This window comes from Delphinus delphis, chromosome 12, assembly GCF_949987515.2.
Source record: "Delphinus delphis chromosome 12, mDelDel1.2, whole genome shotgun sequence".
Classification (NCBI taxonomy): Eukaryota; Metazoa; Chordata; class Mammalia; order Artiodactyla; family Delphinidae; genus Delphinus; species Delphinus delphis.
The window spans coordinates 83,428,068-83,451,535 of NC_082694.2; the positions used below are offsets into that span (position 1 = coordinate 83,428,068).

The window sequence follows — 23,468 nt, forward strand, 5'->3', positions numbered from 1 at the left end:
ACAAGACTTCTGAAATTGGGTATTGCTTTGGACAGACATTCTGACATGTAAATTAAGGAAATTATTGTCTCTATTTTTTCCAGGCTCTTTGTACTAAACTAGACATATTCTTATAGGTTCTGTAGGTTAGAATTTAGAGAATAAAAAGAAAAAAGCATTTGAAATCATACTTATAAATGCTAAACTTTTATAGTACTTGTAGAAAACTAAGAGAATTATTTTCCCCTTTTCCATTCTTTTACTGTTTTGCATTTTCTTTTTTAAGTTATTATTTGAATAGGTAATATATACACGGTACAAAAGCCAGTGAAAAGTAAGTCTCCTCAACCTCTACCCATTGTCAAACCAGTTCCTTTCCCCAGAGACATCCGTGTCACTAGTTTCATCCATATCTTTCCAGAGATATTTTATGCATGCATAGCATGTGTTTGTATATGTGTGTATTTGACATATTCGTGGTATGTTGTACTCTTGCACCTTGCTTTTTCATTTCATGAATATGTTGGTGATTATTCCATTGTGGTACAATAAAGTTGTCTCACTTGTTTAAAATAGCTGCATCATGTTTGAGTTTTAGAAGACCAATAAATAAAGCTCCTTTTTGCTTTAAAATTTGGAAACAATTGAAAAAATTAGGTGTGATAGGAGATTAAAAAACCCGTTTCTTTAAAGATGATAGGTGGATTGGAGGCTGTGGTTTAGATATGCTGTCACAGTGGGCCTTCACCTGGTTCATCGCAGAATTGATCTTGATCACCCACCGCCAAAGCTGCAGAGCCGCCCCAGTGAGCTTACCACGTGGTGGCAGAGCAGACCCCAGTATCCCCTCTGTAGGCAGGCAGATCTGGAAGAGATGCCGGACACAATGAGCTGAGCATGGCTCTGTTCCTTTGCCAGATTTTCCAACCTATACGTTTCATCTCCTTTGGAGAGAAACCTTTGTTCCTTTTTTAAAAAATTAGGATTAATATGAATTTGTACTGTATGTGTAAGGAAAAGCCCTTATTTTTTGTACTCTTATTCCTGTGGTGTGCGGTCTGCACATCTTATTGTTCTGTATCTCTGAATCAATGACTGTAGTTGGAATAAATTATTTTAGGCTCATGGAACCTAGGTTTTCATTTTTTCCAACTATATAGAGGAAATAAAATTTTAGGAGTACATTTATAAATGTATAAGTCATTCTTTGACATATGTGTTTTCCATACCATTTGCTTCTCAGTTTGTTTTTAAATTAAACATTAGATATTAGAGCTGAAGAATTTTATGGAGTTTTGACTCTAAAACTTTTTTTTTTAAAGAATGGTAGATGGTCTTTTTTTGAATAGCTGAAACAATGACGTATTATTTCAGTCTTGTGACTTTTTTCTGAAGTGTTCTAAGTATTTTATCTCTTTAAGTATAGATTCGCATTCTCAAGTCTCCACAAGAGGTAAGACCTGGTGAAAAGCACTTCAATATGGCAAAAAGTTACCCAAATGAAGAAAAGGATGCTTGGGACGTGAAGATGCTGCTAGAGGTAGGTCGTGGAACCCTGAAAGTGATACTATTTAACACCATTTTCTGATTCCTAAAAATGTGGGTCATGTCTGTATTAATGAAGGGGCATCTTAGGAAAGGTGACTGAAAACCAGGGGCAGCCCACCCCAGCTGATCCAACAGTGACCTTATCCCCTGTAGCAGGGCAGACAGCAAGGTGGGCAGAACTGAAAGCAAGAAATGCTACAAAGCAATGCTTCTTAACCGTAATATCTCTGCGAATCTAGTGAAGTAATAGGCCTTTAGAAAATAGATGGATACCCAACTTACAGATTTTTTACACACCATTTTGTTAGTTCAGGTCTCTTTGAAGCTTATCAGTAGATCTTTTAGGTCAGTAATTACCAAATGGTATGAAAATGTATTAGATGGTAGAAGTATAACTTGGAGATCTGAAAGTTCTCTATGGAAATTTAAAATTTTTGTGTTTTTATTCTGGTAACAAATTTAAAGATAACATAAACATTCTATGTCATATGGATTCTTGCCTTGACAAGATATGATTTATCCTTTTTGTCACATGATCTCAGTTTCTGTCTGTGTGTCCTATTGCTTTGTTGTAAAATGACCACCTGTGAAGTGATAGTGTTTATCTTTCGCTGTGTTGTTAATGTGTTAGTTTCCTATGGCTGCTGTAACAAATCACTGCACATTTGGCGGCTTAAAACAACATCTTTATTTATCTGATAGGTTCTAGGGTTGGTCCAGGCAGTGTGGCTTATCTGGGTTCTCTGGTTAGTCTCAACAAGGCCAAAGCGAAATCAAGTTTTCAAAGCTTGAATGGAATTAAAGGATATTATCAGGTTGAGATCCATAGAGTGCTGTATCTGTGTAATACTCTGACACACCTTATCTGACGTGGGTCTGAGATAGCACCATTACTCTTCTAAGGAGACTCAGCCAAGTGTGCTGGTCTGTTAGGGCTGCCAGTAATAAAGCCCCACAGAGTGGGCAGCTTAAACAATAGAAGTTTATCTTTTCACGGTTCTGGAGGCTGGAAGTCTGAGGTCAAGGTGTTGGCAAGGTTAGCTTCTTCTGAGTTCTGTCTGCTTGGCTTGTAGGTGGCCGTCTTCTCTCTGTGTCCTCACATGGTCTTCCCTTTGTGTGTGTAAGGGCACCAGACATTTTGGGTTCGGCCTACCTGCATGACCTCATTTTACCTCCATCACCTCTTTAAAGGAAGGCTCTGTCTCCAGATACAGTCACATTGTGAGCTGCTAGGACTTAGGACTTCGACCTATGAATTTTGGAGGTGGACACAATTCAGCCCATTAACAGCAAGGTTAAATGACTTGTCTACGTTCAGTTACACAACTAGTGATGACAAAGCCAAAAGCAAGTGGCCAGATCTCCAGACATCTAGGACAGCTGAACGATCCCACCTCTGCTTTTCTGTGGGCCTCCAGACAACTCACACCGGGGGAGGAGCAAAAGGGAATGACTTGCCTCTGCAGATGCTCCTCTCCAGTTCTCTTCCCTAAGGCTCCTGAGAGTGTCCCAGAGCCTAAGCCTATTATCATGGAACTATCAAAATCCCTATGTGGCTAGGGAGACAGCTCCCGGGAACACCTCATTCCTTATACGGGGCTTTCCGACCACTCATTTTAAGCATTAAAAAAATCAGTCTTTTTAAGTTGGAGTCTCTGACTGTTACGGTAGAGGTTTTTAAAGTAACATGTGGACCCGTTCTGGGGAATTCCCTGGCGGTCCAGTGGTTCGGACTTGGTGCTTTCACTGCGGGGACCTGCATTCAGTCCCTGCTCTGGAACTGGCGTCCTGCAGGCCGTGTGGTGTGGCCAAAAAATTAAAAAATGAAAAAAATAAAGTAATATGTGGACCCCTTTTAAGAAAAAAAAAAACCCAAAGCACCAGTGTTGACTTGAATGAATTTTTATCTTAATTTTAGTAACATAAAACTAGGTATATATGTTTTCCTATAAGTTTATAACTCCTATACATTGTAAAACCAAAGCAAACTTTAAAACCCCTACAAAACCAATAGAATCCTTGAAGTCCTTTAGAGGGATTTGTTTTGGTATGAGGTGCTGAGATCCTCTGGAAGAAGTATCAAAGCCCTCCACCTTGCAGAATTGGAGTGTCCCCGGTGCTGAACTGCATGTGTTCACATCAACCCTCCTAGTTCCGAAATGCTATAAAAAGCTCCAGGCTCTTTCCCTTTTGCACCCTCCCCATGACAGTCTGCTTCTCATCTGTGTAGATGAGTGAGAACCATAGGTAAGGAGCACTATACCGCACAATTTTGTGATTGCTGGTGACAAACTGCAGTCGACCAAAGAAACAAATACTAATTTGAAAAGATACAGGCATCTCAATGTTCATAGCATTTTTTACAGTTACCAAGATATGGAAGCAGCCTGAGTGTCCATCAGTAGATGAATGGATAAAGAAGATGTGGCGTATATATATAGACAGACCCACACACACACACACACACAGACACACACAGACACACACACAGACACACACACACACACACACACACACACACACACACACACACACACACTGGAATACTACTCAGCCATAAAAAAGAATGACACTTCGCCATCTGCAACAACATGGATGGACTTGGAGGGTGTTATGTTAAGTGAAATAAGTCAGAGAAAGACAAATACTATATGATATCACTTATATATGGAATCTAAAAAGTACAACAAGGGACTTGCCTGGCGATCCAGTGGTTAGGACTTGGCGCTCCCACTGCAGGGGGCACGGGTTCCATCCCTGATCGGGGAACTAACGTCCCACGTGCCGCCCAGTGCGGCCAAGAAACAAACAAACAAACAAATAAATAAAAAATGCAACAAACTAGTGAATGTGGCAGAAAAGAAACAGACTCACAGAACAAATTAGTGGTTACCAGTTGGGGGGGGTGGGAGGGGCAAATAGGGGTAGGGGATAAGAGGTGCAAACTGTTATGTGTAAGATAAGCTACAAGGATATATTGTACAACATGGGAAATATAGTCAATATTCTATAATAACTATAAATGGAGTATAAGCTTTAAAAATTGTGAATTACTATATCTGTAACTTATATGATACTGTCTATCAACTACACTTCAATTAAAAAAATGTAAAAAAAATTGCAATCATAAAGTATGGTAGTATTCTGGAATATTAAGTTGATATATCTTTTAGTCTGATGTAACTGTCAATCTAATTAAGAGTACTTTGTTTTTTTAAAAGCAATTTAGCTTTGATATAGCTGAAGAAGCATCTAAAGTCTGCCTAGCACATCTTTTCACCTACCAAGATTTTGATATGGGAACTCTTGGATTAGCTTATGTTGGTTCTCCCAGAGCAAACAGTCATGGAGGTGTTTGCCCAAAGGGTAAGTTTTCCATTTGTTGTATGAATATGTGGGGATAGCAAGGTGATTGGATTATATTATAATTCTGTATTGAACAAGCAGTTTGTTTCTGTTTCCTTTTTCCTGTAGCTTATTATAGTCCAACTGGAAAGAAAAATATCTATTTGAATAGTGGTTTGACCAGCACAAAAAATTATGGTAAAACCATCCTTACAAAGGTATGTTCTTTAATTTTTTAAAGTGTAGATTTTGACTTTATTGTAGTAGGACCTGAGCTATTACATATTTATTTAGGTATCTTTTTTAAAAGCTATACATACTGTTTTTTGTTTCTGCCTAAAAAGATGTATGCTTTTAGTGGGAAATATGAAAATAAAAAGTATAAAGAAGAAAATAATTGTTAGCTGTCAAATTTCTTTTAAGACAAGTCGGGATTATTGTTTTCCCTAAAGACATCCCTTCTGGCGCCCTTCATCTACAGCTCCTGTTAAAGGACTGCTATCCAAAATATATAAGGAATATACTAAAAACTCAACAATAAAGAACCGAACAACCCCACTTAAAAATTGGCCAGAGATCTTAATACACACCTCACCTCACCAAAGAAGATATACAGATGGCAGATAAGCATATGAAAAGATGCTCAACATTATATGCTGTTAGGGAATTGCAAATCAAAACAACAAGCAGGGCTTCCCTGATGGCGCAGTGGTTGAGAGTCCGCCTGCCAATGCAGGGGACACGGGTTCGTGCCCCGGTCTGGGAAGATCCCACATGCCGTGGAGCGGCTGGGCCCGTGAGCCATGGCCACTGAGCCTGTGCGTCCGGAGCCTGTGCTCTGCAACGGGAGAGGCCACATCAGTGAGAGGCCCGCGTACCGCAAAAAACAAAAACAAAAGCAAACAAACAAAAAAACAACAAGCAGATACCATTATACAACTATTAGAATGGCTAAAATCCAAAATACTGGTAACACCAAATGCTAGCGAGGATGTGGAGCGACGTGAATTCTCACACTTGATTGTGGAAATGCAAAATGGTGCAGTCACTTAGGAAGGTGGTTGGGCAGTTTCTCATAAAACTGAACTTACTCTGGTATTACCATAGGATCCAGCAACCATATTCCTTAGTGTTGACTCAAAGGAGCCCTCACAAAAACCTGCACACGGATGTTTATAACGGCTTTATTAGTAACTGCCAAGACTTGGAAGCAGCCAAGATGCCTTTCAGTAGGTGAATGGATAAACGAACTGTTACATCCAGACAATGCAATACTATTCAGCACTTTGAAAAAAAAAAAAGAAAGAAAAAGAGCTATCAAGCCATAAAAAGACATGGAGGAACTGTAAATGTATATTACGAAGTAAAAGAAGCCAATCTGTTGGATTCCATCTATATGATATTCCGCAAAAGGCAAAACCACGGAGGCAGGAAAGGGATCAGTGGTTGCCAGTGGTTGCTTCGCCAGGTGGGGAGGGATGCATAGGTGGAGCACAGAGGATTTTTTCAGGTGTTGAAACTACTCTGTATACTTTAATGATGGATATAAGACATTATGTGTTTGTCAAAACCCATAGAAAGTGCAACACAGAGTGAACCCTAATATAAATTATGGACTTTGGTTGATTTAAAAAAAGTGAAATGGGATGAGAGAAGAAAAATATACTAAGCAGTTTTTGGAAACTTTTTAATTTCCAGAATTGTTTCTTATGGTACTCCTTTACCTTTTTGGTATCACAGCATCATCAATGGTTTGATTTCATGACATGTTTTCCTTGGTCTTCCAGAATTTTTCTATTATAAGACACACAGAACAAAAAATAAATTGCTTCGATGTTTTTAAAGTGTCAGTCTGTTAGAGAATCCACTAATGAATTTTTCCAAAGCACAGTTTGGAATCACTTCTCCATATTGCACCTTTAGGATTTGAGTACTTTTTTGCTAAAATGCCAAGTTTTCTTTACTACCATTTTAATATAAACACTTGGTAATCTTCAACACACTGGTTTCAGAATTGGGACTCTGTCTTTAAAAAAATTCCCATGTCTTGCAAAATACATACAAATTTTTTCAGATTCTATGGAGTGATTTTTCCCCCCCCTTAGGAAAAAAATCAGTAAATAAATTTGTTATTTTTTGCAGTTAAATACGGGAACATTTTTAGCTTTACTGGCCAAATTCATTGTTACATTCAGGTAGAAATCCTCTGGTGATCTCATCGGTTCAGTGCAGCCCTTTAACTGGATTCTGATAAATAAAATCCTCTAGGTCATTAAGATTGTCATTGGCCATGAATTCAGTCACTGGGATAAGGAACATTGTTTTGTTGTTCTTCAGTTGTCTTATTTTCACCCACCCCCTCCCCTGCAATAGTTAGATCTTAACAGGAGTGTGATTGGGGTGAGGGGCGGGAGGTTGGGTGATTGACTGTTAGCTATTGGGTTTACTGGTGCCAGGCGGTGTTTGGAATGGCCAATGTTTGGTGCCTCAGTAAGAGTGTTCCAGTGTATCTTTTAAGTTATGTTTTCTTACACTGATTTAAATTCATCCTTATAATACTACTTGCAATATTAAATAAAATCCCATGAATTCTGTTTAATTTCTGTAATTGATAGAAGAAGTCATAGTCCAACATCTAAGACAGCAGGGCCCAGCTGGCCAGAGCACTTGATGGTTGGCTATTAGGAAATAATCTTTGCTCTGCATGATCCTTCAGGAAGCTGACCTCGTTACAACTCATGAATTGGGGCACAATTTTGGAGCAGAACACGATCCAGATGGTCTAGCAGAATGTGCCCCAAATGAGGACCAGGGAGGAAAGTATGTTATGTATCCCATAGCTGTGAGTGGCGATCACGAGAACAATAAGGTATGTAACTTTTGGAGCTTTTTTTATGTGGTTAGGAAAGAAAGAGGCTATGTTTAATTATAATGAGAGCTCAGAAAAGCTTTCCATTCTAGGGATGGAACGGCAGATTACGAAGTACCTTGAAACTTGGTTGTGTGTATTAAGAGTGAAACACGGTCCATCTAAATCTGCTCCTCTGGACTGTTTGTTGTCAAAGATGATCATGTGTTGGTTTGGGCTGTGTGGAAAATTAATTACTTAATATAATGGCTTGCACTGGAGTCCTAGTTTGCAGGATCTGGTGGGCTCAGGCTTTCAATTAAAAACTTCATTTAATTTACAGGTTTGTCATTCATATTAACCCTACACTGCTTCACAATTTGTACGTTTTAATAAACCTTCGCAAAAAAATATTTAATTTGCCATATGTAAGCGTCCTGTGGGTAGGGCCCTTCCTTGCCTTTCTGGTTACCGGTTCTGTCTCCAGTGCCTGTTCAGGGTAGCTGGTACATAATAAATACTTGTTAGGTAAATAGAGGAACGATTTTTGTTTTTTTAGAGGAACGATTTTTGAGGGTGTCTGATGGAGTACACAATACTCATTGACTTGGGACATGGTAAACAGCTTCAGAGACTTTGCTAAGAGTGGCTGTGACTAACTCGTAGAGCCTGAACTGAAAGTGTTCATAGATGTCTGTTTGGGCCTTCTTCCTCTTACTTGAAGTTGAGCAGCATGAGGCATCATGAGGAAGATATTGTGGTTTTGTGCAGAATTTAAGTGGGCTGGGGGATGGGCTAACCATCTGCATCTAATCAGGAAGGAAGTGTCAAGTTATTTGTCCTGACTCCCCTTTTAAAGCCTGACTAGGAGCTAGAGGAAAGGATTACTTTTGCGTTTCCCTGGCCCTGACCCTGCCTTTTAAAATTCTGGTCTCATGTTTTTTTTGTCGTGTTTTTTGTTTGTTGCATCTTGTTTTCTTTGGCTGTTAGGTGCAAAGTCCATTCCTCTCTTTCTTTGCTTGTTATGCTTTATTTTTCCTCCACTGGACAACCTGTGCCTGAGGAGCTACCTGTTTTGCCTGTTCTTCCATTGTATCACATACCCTATTGAATTTTTCTCCTTTTTTCAGAGGTTGTCTCTCTCTTTCTAATGATGTACATTATAGTTCAGCACTGTTCACTGGAAGGTTCTGTGATGGGGGAACACTATCTGCTGTACCCAATACAGTAGTCACTAGCCCCATGTGGCCAGTAAGCACTTGAAATGTGGCTGGAGAGACCAAGGAACTGAATTTTAAATTCTGTTTTATTTAAATTCAGTAGTGGTTGCCTGGGGCTGGAGGTGGGAATGGGCATTACCTGTAAAAGGATCTGAGGGACCTTACTGAGGTGATGAAATGTTCTAAAACTGATTTATGGTGATGGTTTCATCGCTTGGTAAAATTACTAGAAATCACTGAATTGTACAATTGAAACTGGTAAATTTTGTGATATGTAAAATATGCCATAATAAAGCTGCAAAAAACCCAAACAACAACAACAAAAAACAGTGTGGGAACAGAGGGAAAATGGTGAGGATATAGGTGAGTCACGAAGCCATGAGTTGATAATTGCTGAAGCTGGTGAGGGGCCATGTGAGCATTCATGAATCCATTCTGTCCACTTTACAGATGCTTGAACGTTTCTGTAATAAAAAGTGTGAAATATGTGGTGAGGAAAAAGAAATTTAAATAATCACATATGGCCAGTGGCTGCCGTACTAGACAGTGCAGCTCTAGTTGTTAGTCACTGCTTCTTGGTCATGAGGATGGCATCAGTACTTTGGGGTAAAATGTTTTACTTTGCAGACTGTTCACGTGAGCATGCGAGGTGCTCACTCTTCCTGTTACAAGTTCTTTCTAAGGGAGACTTCGCCGATGGGCTCTCGGAACAGCCCTGTAGGAACTCGCTAATGAGGATGGAGGCTGGGCAGAGCCATTTATTTATCCTGGAGCTGCTAGTCTATCAGCAAAGAACACTTTATCCATTTATTTATTTTGTCCCAAGTGTATTTTCTTTAATAGTTTGGTTTACCCAAGTAGTAATCTCCTTGTAAAAAGATACGGAGCATCTTCTAGTCCACATTTTAATTCCTTAATTAAAATTAATTCCTTAAAATGTTTTTAACTAGGTAAACAAGGCTCCAGGACAAAAATAAGGTGGTTCCTCGACCTAGAAAGACAGGACCTGGCACCTTGCACCAGACAAGCCACTGAGAAGTATCAAGCCACAGGCTCTGCTGTGAGCAGACGGCATTAGGGATTGTAACCTCTTAGAGTTTATTGGTGGGAGGAGAAGGCGGTGTGGTCAGGATACAGAGAGAGGGCTCAGAGGTCTCTGGGGAGTGCAGAGGCAACAGCAGCGAGAGTGAAGTGGTCACTTTTCCCTCAGCTCTGTCCGGGGGTCCAGCTGCTTAGGGGTGTGACTCTGATAAATTAGCAAAGAGATCTGATTGGTTCAGTGTGAATTTGAATTCATAAGGACCTGGCCTCCCATAATGAACTCGTAGAATTGAGCTCATGAGTATGCAGTGCTGGTGAATAAACGCAGCAAAATACAACTGCCCGAGGTCTAGACTGAAATAACCAGGCCCCTTAAAAATGTCTTTACTATGCTTTAAAAAAAATCCAATTAGTGTTTCCGTTTAGGGAGATGGGGTCTTCAGTGTCTTTCGGAGAGTAATCCTTTTGTATCTGATTCAGTGGTCACAGTCACCTTTGGAGGGTCGAAAAGGAAAATCAATTCAGTTTTCTCTTCCTGTGTAGGGAAAACCTACACAGTTCTTCCCTATTGTGTGTTTCTTCCTGTGTGTCTACTTTACTATTCACAGAGCCCACTTCACTTCTGACCCTTCTGGTCACCAAACGTGGAGGTTTTACTCTACACCAAGCTGTTTCCTGCAACGCCAGCTGGGTTTAAGTCAGTTCTGACACTCTCTTCCTGGAGATAGCATCAGATCCCAAAGGTTAAGGGCTCAGTCCCGTAAGAGTGCCCTGATGCTGCGCTCCCCCCCCTCACATCCCCAGATGCCACTCAGAAGCCCAGGTCATCGCCTGTGCTTCTAAGCAACTGGCTATAGATTGGGGGTTCCAGTGACCCTCTCCTTGGGTTCAGTTAATTTCCTAGAGCAGCTCGTAGAACTCAGGGAAACACGTTTGCCAGTTTATGATAAAAGGCTATGATCAAGGATACAGATGAGCATCGAGATGGAAGAGATGCAGAGGGCGAGGTGTGTGGGAAGGGGCGTGGCGCTGCCTTGCCTCCGAGTGCACCCCTCTCCCAGCACCCCCGTGTCCACCAACCCCTAAGCTCTCTGAACCCTGTACTTTGGGGATTTTATGGAGGCTTCATCGCATAGGCACGATCAGCCATTAGCTCCATTTTAAGCCCTTGTCCCTTCGAAAGAGAATGGAAGGCGGGGCTGAAAATTCCAAGCTTCTCATGGCGGCTTGGTCATTTTGGTGACCAGCCCCCATCCAGGAGCCCCCAAGGAGCCCACTCCAAGTCAGCTCATTACAACAAAAGACACTCCCATTTTGACCCAGGAAATTACAGGGGCTTCGGGAGCTCTGTGCTAGGAACTGGGGCCAGAGACCAGTGTATATGTTATACTATTTCATAAGGGTCCTGTGCTCTCTGCTCCTCAGGGGTCTCATGGCCCTTGTCTGGGTTGAAAGTGAAGCCATTGTATCCGTTTGCAAACCGTGGCGGCCCTACCTCTACAAGTACCCGCGCTGAGCTTTACCCAAGTCTTGTTCCGCTTCTCTTGATAATTTCAGATGGTTTGGGAAATGGACTCCATTTTAGAGCTCCAGGTAAAAATGCCCAGATTTAGAAGGTCATTTTCATGTTTCTGTACACCAAGTGGGCAAGCTAGGGTTCAGGCTTCCTTTGAGATGCTGGTCAACTGTAGAAACTCAAAGAAACTTAAGATCTTGGGGACTCATGAAAACGTTTAGGTAATAATTTGAAATTTAATCTTTTAATAGACTATATGTAATAACATGCCTCTTACTAAGCTCAACTATTTAAACACTTTAAACATGGATCATTGATGTAAATATTCAGGGAAAGCTGAAGAGGTAAACCAGAGCAGACCCTGTTTTGCAGGCCTGACGTTGCATCTAGGAAGATGGCCACCTGTGCCCTGTTCTCAGTGTCCCTGCAGCGGGGCCTGTGCCTGCGCCTGGGGTGGCTTAGAGTCTGGTGACTCTCTGCTCGTGCTAGGCTGGCTGGGGTGTTTGGTCTCAGCATTCGTGTAGCTTACTTTCCTGTGAAGAATTTTAGGCTCTTAACCACGTTCATGTCACCTTTTTAGCATCTTACAGAGGGCCATGATTCAATTCCATACAAATGACATTTAGAGGCGACAGTGAACCTGACATACCTTCAAGGTGGTTCTGATTGTGGCTTTTGTGTTAAAGTTTGTCCCTGGAAAAGAAGCACAAACACCACCTGGGAATGAATTTTTATGTTATTTTGGGTCCTATGTGGCCTCTTTTCTCTTAAGATGTTTTCAAACTGCAGTAAACAGTCCATCTATAAGACCATTGAAAGTAAGGCCCAGGAGTGTTTTCAAGAACGCAGCAACAAAGTGTGCGGGAACTCCAGGGTGGACGAGGGGGAGGAGTGTGACCCCGGCATCATGTACCTGAACAATGACACCTGCTGCAACAGTGACTGCATGCTGAGGCCGGGCGTCCAGTGCAGGTGAGGAGCGTGGCGCGGGGTGGAGTTGGGTGCCTGACAGGGGTCCTCACAACAGCGGGCTGAAAGCGCGGGGCTCTAGAATCATCAGAGGGCCTGGCAAGTGTGTGTTTACCCCTTCTGCCCTTTATAGCGAGAAAAATGTTTTCTGGAAAGCAATGTGACATTGTATCACAAGTCCTCCATCTCGCATCCTCTCTGCTGTAGCGATGCCACAGTACAAAGAATCGTTTCTAAGGAAACAGATGCACAAAGATGATTCAGCAGGGATGTTCCTGGCTACATGCTTTCATAACAACAAAGTATGGGGAACAATCAAAATGACAGTCCTGGGACATAAATTAATTATTGTGTATCTATACTGTAAATAGTGTTGAAGAATACTGTTTAATCCCAGAAACTGTGGAGGAAGCAGGTTACAAGTTAGAAGGTACTTAAATTTCCATTTTTAACGTCCAGTGCCTGGCTTAGAAGTAGGGGGAAAACTTTGATTTATGGTCACAGATTTAACGGAATACAGTGCTTATTAACACTGTAAATACTGACAGGGCTGACTAGTTTCTTGACCACTGTTGCCTTGTGGGCTTGAGTATTTTTTGTTTTGTTTTTTTAAGTTTTTGGCTGCGCCACGCGGCATGTAGGATCTTAGTTCCCTGACCAGGGATCGAACCCATGCCCCCCTGTGTTGGGAGTGTGGAGTCTTAACCACTGGACCACCAGGGAAGTCCTTTTTTTTTTTTTTTAATTACTGTATTAAGTTAATGAAAACCAATGACACCAAGATGTTTTAAAGATGGGTCACTTTGGACCACTGTGCTGCGTGAGTCTGCATCAGGAAGGGCAGATGGACCATGTGCAGGTGGTGCTACCACCTGGGAGTCTGTGCAGGAGTGGGTGATCCAGCCAGGAGCCCCTGCCCTGCCATTTCGGGGCCCTGTGGCATGACCGTAGTCTGTGCTGTGGGGCTGTTCTTTGACTTGGATTGTCTGCTCTTCCTCTGTAGTGATAGGAACAGTCCTTGCTGTAAAAACTGTCAGTTCGAGACGGCCCAGAAGAAGTGCCAAGAGGCCATTAATGCTACGTGCAAAGGCGTGTCTTACTGCACAGGTATGTCCTCCCGTCGGTTCTCTTGGAATAATTTGCTCAAGCAGGTATGTGTGTGTTGGAAAGCAAGATTGTGTTTCATTCAGATGAATATAGCCCTTTCTTTTTGTTAACCTCATGTGCAGAGTTGAGTTGATCTCAGCACACTTGTCATTGGTCTGTGCAAGGCCTGTGATTATTTCTCTTCGTTGTTTATTCCCTTTTATTCACTTCCATTCTCCTTCCTCTCATAGGCATCTGCTTTAACGTGTCTAATATTTGCCTAGATAGGTGTATATCCTTGAAAGATAGTGTGTTTATCTTCTGTATATGTGTGTTTTTAACGTGCCAAAGTGGTACTCTACCTTAGATCGTTTTTTTTTAAACTCAATACCATGTTTTTACAACTCTGTTTTCTATTGCTCTGTATTTCTGTCTGTGTATCTGTATCTTTGTATCTAGTTCATTGTTTCGGGCACTTGCTGAGTGTTTAGTTTTGTGATTTACTATATTTTACTTATCTGTTCGCCAAGCAGTAGCTGCTTGGATTGCCTTTATCTCCTAATACTACAGATAGGACTACACCGAACACCCTTACACATCTACTTTGGGAGCTCTGAGAGCTTGCTGAGTGCATACGGAGGAGTGGGTGCATACGGAGGAGTGGAATTGCTTAGTCGTGGAGGGAGGCACTCCAGCGTTCTCTAGAACAGCAGTAACGGGTTTTGTCAGTGCCCCCGTCAGTGGTCCAGGTTCCTGTATTCTGACGTCCTTGCTGACACACTGTATTATCTAGCTGTCTTATTTTTTTTGCTGGTCTGATGAGTATAAAGTGATTTCTTCTTATTTACATTTTTCTTGAACATCTCTTTATATTTGTTAACTATTTAGATTTCTCCTTTTGTGAATAACTAGTTCATTTAGTTGGTCCATTTTTAAAAATTGCATTTCATTTTTGCTATTACTGATTTGGAGGAGTTCTTTTATGATAATCCATTTGGTTTAAACATTGCATATGCCTTCCTCCTATCTGTTGTCCTTTTTGGAACTGAAATCTTTCACTTGAATCAAATCTGTCATTTTGTTTGTGTGTTTATTTTTTTGAGTTGTGGATAGTTACAAAGATATTTTCCACAGCTGCTTCTGTAGCTTCATAATTTTACCTTTCACATTTAGGACTTTATCTGGAGCTAAGTTTGAGATTGTATTGATTATCAATATTACCTGTAGTTCTTAGTACCTGTAGTTAGTTGTTCCTTTAAAAAATCCCCAAGCTATATTATTAGGTACATGATTGGACATATTCTCTACATCTTCTTGATCTGCTATTCCTTCATCGGTATGTAATGCTCCTTTTTGACCCTTGTGATTTCTTTTAAATTTTTTTTTTAAATTTGTATTGGAGTATAGTTGACTTACAGTGTTGTGTTAGTTACAGGTGTATAGCAAAGTGAATCCGTTACACATATACTGTTTTAACGTGTTAGTATTCAGTCTGCTGCCTGTTTGTTGTTCTTGTGCCTGTTTGTCTGGTGTATCTATCCCATCTTGCATTTTTCTAATTTCTGTGCCCTTTGGTTGCTTGGTTTGATTTTTGTAGCAGCTTTATTGAGATACTATTAACATATAATACCACCTGCCCATTTAAAGTGTAAGTTCAGTGGTTTCTAGTATACTCACATTTGTGCATCCACCTACCAGTCCGTTTTCATCACCTGAAAAAGAAATCCGCATCCTTCAGCCCCCATTTCGAGTCCCCTCTTCATCCCAGCTCCAGAGAGCCACTCATCTACTTTCTGTCTCTATGGATTTGCCTAATCTGGATGTTTCATATAAATGGAATCATACAATATGTGGGCTTCTTTCCCTCAGAATAATGCTTTCAAGGTTATCCATGTTGTAGCATGAATCAGTCCTTCATTTATTTTAATTGCTGAATAATATTCCATTGTATTGGATATATCACATTTTTTATTCATTCATCAATTGATGAATTTTGGATTGTTGCTGCTTTTTGGCTGCTATGAATAATGATACTATGCAGATTTGTGTGCAAGTTTTTTTTTTTAATGAACCCACCCAATTTTTAATTAATTAATTAAAGTTTTGGCTGCATTGGGTCTTTGTTGCTGTGCGTGGGCTTTCTCTAGTTGTGGTGAGCGGGGGCTACTCTTCGTTGTGGTGCGCGGGCTTCTCGTTGTGCTGGCTTCTCATTGCAGAGCACAGGCTCTAGGTGCACAGGCTTCAGTAGTTGTGGCACGTGCGCTCAGTAGTTGTGGCTCGCGGGCTCTGGAGCGTAGGCTCAGTAGTTGCGACGCATGGGCTTAGTTGCTCCGCGGCATGTGGAATCCTCCCGGACCAGGGCTCGAACCCGTGTCCCCTGCACTGGCAGGCAGATACTTGACCACTGTGCCACCAGGGAAGTCCCTGTGTGCAAGTTTTTGTGTGGACTTATGTTTTTATTTCTCCTATATATATATCCTTTTGTTGAATTGCTGGGTCATGCGGTAACTGTTTAATCCTTTGAAGAACTGCCAGGCTGTTTTCCAAGTGGCTGCCCATTTTACGTTCCCACCAGCATGTGTGAAGGTTCCAGTTTCTCCACATCCTCACTAATACTTCTTATTGTCTTTTTTTATTTTTTGGCCACACCACACGGCATGTGGGATCTCAGTTCCCCAACCCAGGGATCGAACCCGTGCCCTCTGCAGTGGAAGCGTGGAGTCCCAACCACTGGACCATCAGGGAATTCCCGTCTTTTTGATTGTAGCCATACTAGTGGATGCGAGGTTTTATCTCGTTTTGATTTTTCCCTCGGCTTTTACACGTGCATTTTATGAGATGTTACACATGATTCTTACATTCTGAGATCTGTCAGCATCACATTAGTTTGGCAAATGTCAAGAGCCTGAATATCTCAATTAGTCTTTAAAAAACACTTTCTAGGAGCTTCCCTGGTGGCGCGGTGGTTGACAGTCCGCCTGCCGATGCAGGGGACACGGGTTCGTGCCCCGGTCTGGGAAGATCCCACATGCCGCAGAGCGGCTGGGCCCGTGAGCCATGGCCGCTGAGCCTGCGCGTCCAGAGCCTGTGCTCCGCAACGGGAGAGGCCACAACAGTGAGAGGCCCGCGTAGCGCAAAAACCCCCCAAAAAACCCCCCCAAAACCACTTTCTAGCTGTGCTCAGTGTTTGTCTTTATTGTAATAATAGAAAGATGTTTTCTTTAAATAAGTGTAAGTAAAACAATTTGAAAAAAAGATATTCCTTTTCAAACAGCCTTTTGTTCCCTTGGTATTTTATACAAAGTAGCAGCAGCAGCATCACCTGGGCTCTTGTTAGAAATGGAAATGCTTGGTCCCCTCCCCGGGCCTCCTGCAACTGGTAGCTCGGGTCAGGGCCCAGCCCTCTGTTGCAGCATCCACTGGCAGATCTGCATGCATGCTCCACTCGGAGTACCATGTTAAATAGGTGATGCTATATGTTTTTAATTATTTTCCTGTCTTTTTATACTCTGATTTTAATCTTTTAAGAACAGATGTTCAACAAATATTCTAAAGCATTTTTTATGTCTCTGCTGAGGGCAGCATAACATACTAAAAATATGGTGACAGTACAGAACATAAACCTCCCCTGAACTTGCTGTACTTTTTCCAGAGTTTGCTTCCAGTGGCAGTGAGTTTGCTATAAGACAGTCTTGTTGGCACTCTGAATGCCCAGCACCCGTAATGGGTTTTATAAAACCAGAGGCAGAGGTAGCAGCCTAAGCAAGTGTCTCATATGTGTTAGGTAGTTAATGAAAGGCTGCTTTTGTAGGAAATAGGGCAGATTCCTTTAAGTTCACACCCTTTGAGTCCGAATCTTTTGACTGGTTCCATTCCTCAGCTGAGAGGCCAGGCCTGTGGTCTTTCCCTTCCCTTTTAGTGTTGGCTTTCAACTGCTCGTGCTTCTCATTTTCCAGAATGAGTCATTCGTTCCACCCTTTCTCTCGAATTTAACATCCTTGGTTGGCTTCTCTTTGTCCTTATGAATCATTGATTCATTTAAGAAATATCTGTGGCTTACCTACAGTGTGACAGGGATTGGACATCACTGATTCATTAATAGTTTGGGGCTCTGCTCTCATGGAGCTTACCAGTCTGGTGGTAAGAAACAGAAAATAACCACAGGTAATCGAATAGATATAAATTGTAAAACACGTGCTGTGAAGGGCAGGAGCCCGTGGAGTGACAGAGCATGGCGGGGGTGAGGGGCCACCAGCTTAGGCAGGGTCCTTGGGGATGGCTGAGAAAGGCCGAGCAAGGAGGTCTTGGAGAGAAAATCTGAAGGGTGAGAAGCAGCTAGTCCTCTCAGAGAGTGGAGACAAGAACCTTGTGGGTACTGAGTGCATACAGTCAGGTTCTGAGGTGAGAGAGAAATGGAGTACATTGAAGGGTGGCCGTTGGAGCGGACGTGTGGCTTGGGGATGGTCGTGTGCCTTCCTAGGGAGTTTGCGTCTTAGTCAAGGGAGGGCACACAGGTGTCTTTTATTGGTGCTAGTAGTAGAGATCTCTTTTGTATATACATTCTTTTGTATGTATGTTATGTTTCACAGTATAAAGGTAAAAGCAGAATGCTTGGCATGTGTAAGTAGTGACGGAGGCGAGGCCATGGGAGCCGGGTGGACGCTGGGAGGAGTGGGCAGCTTGGTGCCCGGCATGGCCAGGCCTCGGTGCTCCCCGGCTGCCGGGACACGGGCCGCCCCGTGGAACTGGGCCGCGTGACTCAGGGCGGCCCGTGTGCCCTTTGCGTGCTGCAGGTAACAGCAGTGAGTGCCCCCCTCCTGGCGATGCTGCCGACGACACGGTGTGCTTGGATCTCGGCAAGTGTAAAGACGGCAAGTGTGTGCCCTTCTGCGAGCGGGAGCAGAGGCTGGAGTCCTGCGCGTGTAACGGTGAGCACGTGGCCCTGCCCATCCTTGCAGCGGGGCGAGGGCAGGAGCAGCGGGTGGTGTGCGCAGACGGACCGCTGCCTCTGGGTCCCGCTCCTTCCACGGTCGTCTCCGGAAGCCGTCCTGTCCATCTCCCTCGTGGCTGTGTTTTCAGACCGTGAGGCCACTCGGCGGTGAGGCCAGAGGGGACTGCGGAAGGGTGGGTGGCTGGAGGTCTGTCCTCACTCCTCCTCCCGCTGGCCTCGAGCTCTGGTGTGGCCCAGGACCCACCCGGTGCGGCCCAGGCCCGGGTCCCCCCTCTGTCGGGACGTCTGCTGGGCCAGCCGCTGCCGCTCCCTGCCAGACGCCTGGGGCAGGGACCTCTCAGCCACGGCCTCTGGGACCCTTGTCCTCAGATTTCCACACTGTTTTTGGAACCCTTGGGTCTGAGGAAGGGCCTGAGGGACTGGCTGGGCTCTGAGCTCCCCGCCCTCCATCGGAGAGAGTTCTGCTGCTTTCACAACAAAAATCCCAGAAGTCAGAACCCCTGGGATGGGCACTTAGCATCCACACAGTGGAGCACGCGGCTCTTCCAGGTGGAATAACATGTAAATAAAGGTAACACACAGTCAACGTCAGATGATTTATTCAGTGAGCGGCAAGAGACTTGGGGTGCCCTGGAAGCACGCATAGTAAGTGCCCAGGAAATGCTGATACGTGAATGAATGAGGAGAAGGGTTTTGTTTTCCCTTTAAAGTGGTTTTGCTTGTTTTTGTGTTCTGGCTGATTTCAGTTTTTCCTAAGAGGTCAAGTAAAGATTGTCCCGAGTTATACGGCCTGTTGACCTTTTGGACATTCCTGCCGTTTGTACGTGTGCCAAATACCCCACGTGCTGTCGGAGGGTGGTGTCCATGGAGGGGAGGGGTCGTGCTTGGCCGCGGTGCTCCTGTCGCTGGTGGGTCACTCAGATCTGCCCCCAGGCTGGCAGTTCTGTCACAGTGGCTTGGCTCTCGCTGGAGCCTTGGCTTTCCAGAGTGTGCTGGAAACTGAGAAGCCAAGGATTGAAAGCCGCAGCGTAATAACGCTGGGACGAAGGGAATCATTTAGCATTATGAAGGGTTTGAAGTAGAGAGAATCTGCCTTTTAATCTCTTAAAGGAAACTTTTCTGTGTAAATCGTTTTTACCTTTTGCTTTACCTCTCTGAGGGCTGAGGAGCCTGAACTCAGGAGTTACTCCTTGGCAGGGGGAGGGGAGGGGAGGGGAGGGGTGTGAAACCAGGGTCATATTCGCTGTTGGAATAAAAAATGAGTGCGATTCCTTCCCTGCGGGAGCGGGGTAGGAGGGGGACAGGCAGGAGGAGAGCGCGTGTCTAAGAGGCTCTGCTGTTTCAGAAACCGACAACTCGTGCAAGGTGTGCTGCAGGGACCCCTCGGGCCGCTGCCTGCCCTATGTCGACGCCGAACAGAAGAACTTATTTTTGAGGAAGGGAAAGCCCTGTACAGTAGGATTTTGTGACATGAATGTGAGTATTTATTTATCTGCAGCTTTTTCTCTAACAGCCAGATGTGAAGTTTTTATTTTGTAAATGCTGGGTTTTGCAAATGGAAGGGAATCAGAGCACAGATGCTCACATGTCTATCCGTTGTCGTTGTGTGAGAGTCTAGTTACGTACTGTGCGTGTGACCTCGGAGGACCAGGTGCTCTCAGGAGACTGGGCAGGACCTGGGGGACTTTGTGGTAAAGCTGAGTTTGAGGCAGGGAGTCCTACTTACTTGGTTTTCTGGGCTAATTATAAAAGTCACTAATTCTGCAGGATTGCAAGCTCTGATTTTGAAATGGGTGCCGAGTGGGCAGGAAAGACCTACGGGCAGCTTGACTCGCCTAAGTCAGACCCTTCTGCTGTCCACAGAAACACGGTTTTATCCCTGCACTGTCACGGGGGCTCGAGAGGCTTCTCTGGCAGTGTGTGTGTGAGATCAGTGCAGTCCTTACTGGAATTGGCCCATCTTTAACAAACTGGTTTTCTTGAGTTTTGTCTTCTGGTAATTCTAAATCCACTTATAAAAATGGACTGAGTGTGGAGTGTCAGTGACAGAGTGCTACCTTCTTAGGTACCCATTCCAGTGTGTCAGAGATGGCTCTCCGGGCCGTTTGGTTTCAGTGGAGCCCTTTTCGTGTTAATTATGTGTTTGACTTGAAGGCAGCCATGTTCCTTCTAAATGCATGGCCGCTGGGGTAATGACGGGTGCTTTCTGTTCACAGGGCAAATGTGAGAAGCGAGTGCAGGATGTCATTGAGCGGTTCTGGGAGTTCATTGACAAGCTGAGCATCAATACTTTCGGTACGTGGTTTCCCCAGGTGGATGGTTGCTTGGAACTGAGCTGATTTCACTGATGACGTTAGAAAAGTGTGGTTTCAGACTGATAGGCCCTAATCGTGCAATAGAAGATGGAAATAGTTACCACTTTTGTTCTGAAACGACTTCGTTGGCTAAAACAAAGTGGACACATTATAGGTCTGCCCCTGTGTAGCATGGATGCACAAATTTTAAAACAAGGGAAGTAAAAATACTGGCTTCTTTACTAAAAAATGAACATGTGACAGCGTAAGTGTCCTTCAGTCCTATAGATTGCAAAGCTGAATCCTGCTTGATATAAGAGTCATTTATTTAAAAGTGGGCCTCAGACTTTGCAGAAGCAAGGATGCACTGTGTCCTCTAGGGCTCATAAGTTAGGGTTTAGTCACAAAAACAATAGTACCCAGACCGCATCAGCGTTGTCCTCGCAAGCATTGTTCCTAGTAGGAGCCGCCTCCAGGATGAGTCTCCTGCACTGTCCCTCCGGGGACTGTGTGGGCCCTCCTGTGATGTGATCTGTTCTCCACAAGCACATGGGTCCATTCTGGGGAGAGCTCCCGTGTGTGGGGGGACAGCTGGGTGTAGAGCAGGTGGCACAGAAACGCTTCTCGGTACCAGCCCAGTTGTTATATCCCGCCAGCAGTCTGTGCCGTTTGACACGTGATAGTACTCTAAGAACGTTGCATTTTCAATTTCTAAAGTACTTGGTCAAGACATTCACTGTTTGGAATTGTTCACAGGGAAGTTTTTAGCAGACAACATCGTAGGCTCCGTCCTGGTTTTCTCCTTGATATTTTGGATTCCTTTCAGCATTCTGGTCCATTGTGTGGTAAGTCACCAGTTTTTAAGTGATGAAACATTTTATTAAAATTTTGAGCAACTCGAACCATGTTATCTTCGGAAAAGATAAAAAGTTCTTCTTAGAAAAATCTGACCTGCTGTTTCCAATGACATTTTTGGTGCTATCCCTGGGAAAGCATTTTTTGTAAAAAGATTAACTAATGGTCTCTAAAAAAAATCACGTATTTTGTGCACGGATGTTTCGCTCTCATGTATAATTTCTGAGTTTTATACTTCTAAGCACAGGAGACTGGTTAACTGGGCTTGTCCAGGACCTCTGAGGAGTGAAGCTTCTAAACGAGCGCGCCCAGGCTGACTTTGCTGTGGCAGAGCAGATGCCAAACAGCAGCATTCCAGACATGCTGCCCCATCAGGTCTGCAGTCTTGGCAGCGTCGTCTGGGGTGCTCGCTCAGATGCTTCCACATGAGGAGAGGGAGCCGTCTTCTTTACTGTTCAAAATGAGGAACAGTTAACAGTTGAATAGGGCTTTGAGAAACTCCAGGCACTTTATGAAGTTTGATTTTGAAACGGGTGCTGAGTGGGTAGGAAAGACCTACGGGCAGCTTGACTCGCCTAAGTCAGACCCTTCTGCTGTCCACAGAAACACGATTTTATCCCTGTGCTGTCACGGGGAGGGCTTCAGGGGCTCGAGAGGCTTCGCTGGGCGGCCTGGTCCTGTTTTCCCGAAAATTTCTTTCTCCAGAAATTTTCTTATAGATCCGTTCTCCTTGCTTCTGTGGGAAAAGGAGGATTTGTCTGCTGTGTAGATGAGGACGTCAGAGCCAGGCTTCCAGGCCTGTGCCCTGAAACCCCTGCGCGGGGCCCTCCCGCGAGCACGTGGGATGCTCCGGCCCGGCGAGCTCTCCGGTCTTCACGGCCCCGTGCCTTCCCTCGGCTGCGCGCTCTCACTGAACGGCTCTTCTCTCGGGCGGCGAGCCTGCCGGACACCAGGAGGAGCCCTGCGAAAGCGGAGCGGTGTTAAAGGGGGCGCGGTGGAGGCTTTGACAGATGGGCGACGGTGCCGTCCATTACGGTCGCTTTTACCCGAGAGTCAGACCTGCGTGGTTTACGGCGAGTTACGACTGTGGACCGAGAGGCCTGATGCTCAATTTCTGCGCAGGGCTGCCGACGGGAGGGCGGGCAGTGGCTTGTCTCTGACCTCAGCGGCCGTTCAGGGCAGCCAGGCTGGAAGCCAGGCCCTGGGCAGGGACCGAGGGCGGAGGGCGGACCACGTGTCCAGCCTTCTGCAGGGTGTGTGTCAGGACTCGAGGCCTGGCGCCGCCAAGAGCTGGGGCCACAGCGACCCTGGACACGGCCAGGAGGAGTGACGAGGCTCTGGTGGGCTGGGTCGCTGCGAGGCCAGCGCTGGCCGCACGGAGCCACCCTCGTTCCTACCCGGGGCGGGGCCTCAGACACCAGCGCTTAAACCTTGCCTGTTTCCTTACTTAACGCCAAAAAACACATTTCTTTGACGTGCAGAGCAAACACTTGGGCAGAACCCTTAAAGCGTGGCTGCAAAGTTCCTCCTCCTCTGCGCGACCTGCTTCCACTTTGTACACCTCCAGCTCTGAGTTCGTTCTTCCCCGGACAGTAGGAGGGGCTTATGAGGAAGGGGCGCTGAACGGAGCTGTTCGCAGGAGTGACACTGCTCTGCTCTTCTTTCTAGGATAAGAAACTGGACAAGCAGTTTGAATCGCTGTCTCTGTTCCACCCCAGTGTAAGTATCTCTCACGAGTCGTTCTCGGTTGTATTTTGAGGCCTGCTAAGCAGAGACCTTCACTGGCCTCCCCAGCAAGAGCCACCAGCCTTTCCAG

General features: G+C 44.4%; 1 protein-coding gene across 4 annotated transcripts in view; it reads left to right on the forward strand.

The window, feature by feature from the left end:
• Positions 1-23,468, forward strand: part of ADAM17 (ADAM metallopeptidase domain 17) — a 52,014-nt gene that overhangs the window by 26,464 nt on the left and 2,082 nt on the right. For 3 of the 4 annotated variants that reach the window (XM_060027113.1, XM_060027114.1, XM_060027115.1), the window contains 11 exons: positions 1,406-1,519; positions 4,749-4,893; positions 5,002-5,090; positions 7,589-7,741; positions 12,270-12,469; positions 13,470-13,573; positions 18,346-18,480; positions 19,849-19,979; positions 20,720-20,798; positions 21,554-21,642; positions 23,321-23,371. In XM_060027113.1, the coding sequence (XP_059883096.1) occupies positions 1,406-1,519; positions 4,749-4,893; positions 5,002-5,090; positions 7,589-7,741; positions 12,270-12,469; positions 13,470-13,573; positions 18,346-18,480; positions 19,849-19,979; positions 20,720-20,798; positions 21,554-21,642; positions 23,321-23,371 (1,290 nt within the window). Of the gene's footprint in view, positions 1-1,400; positions 1,520-4,748; positions 4,894-5,001; positions 5,091-7,588; positions 7,742-12,269; positions 12,470-13,469; positions 13,574-18,345; positions 18,481-19,848; positions 19,980-20,719; positions 20,799-21,553; positions 21,643-23,320; positions 23,372-23,468 lie in introns of all 4 variants that reach the window. The other variant, XM_060027116.1, reaches the window with a different exon arrangement.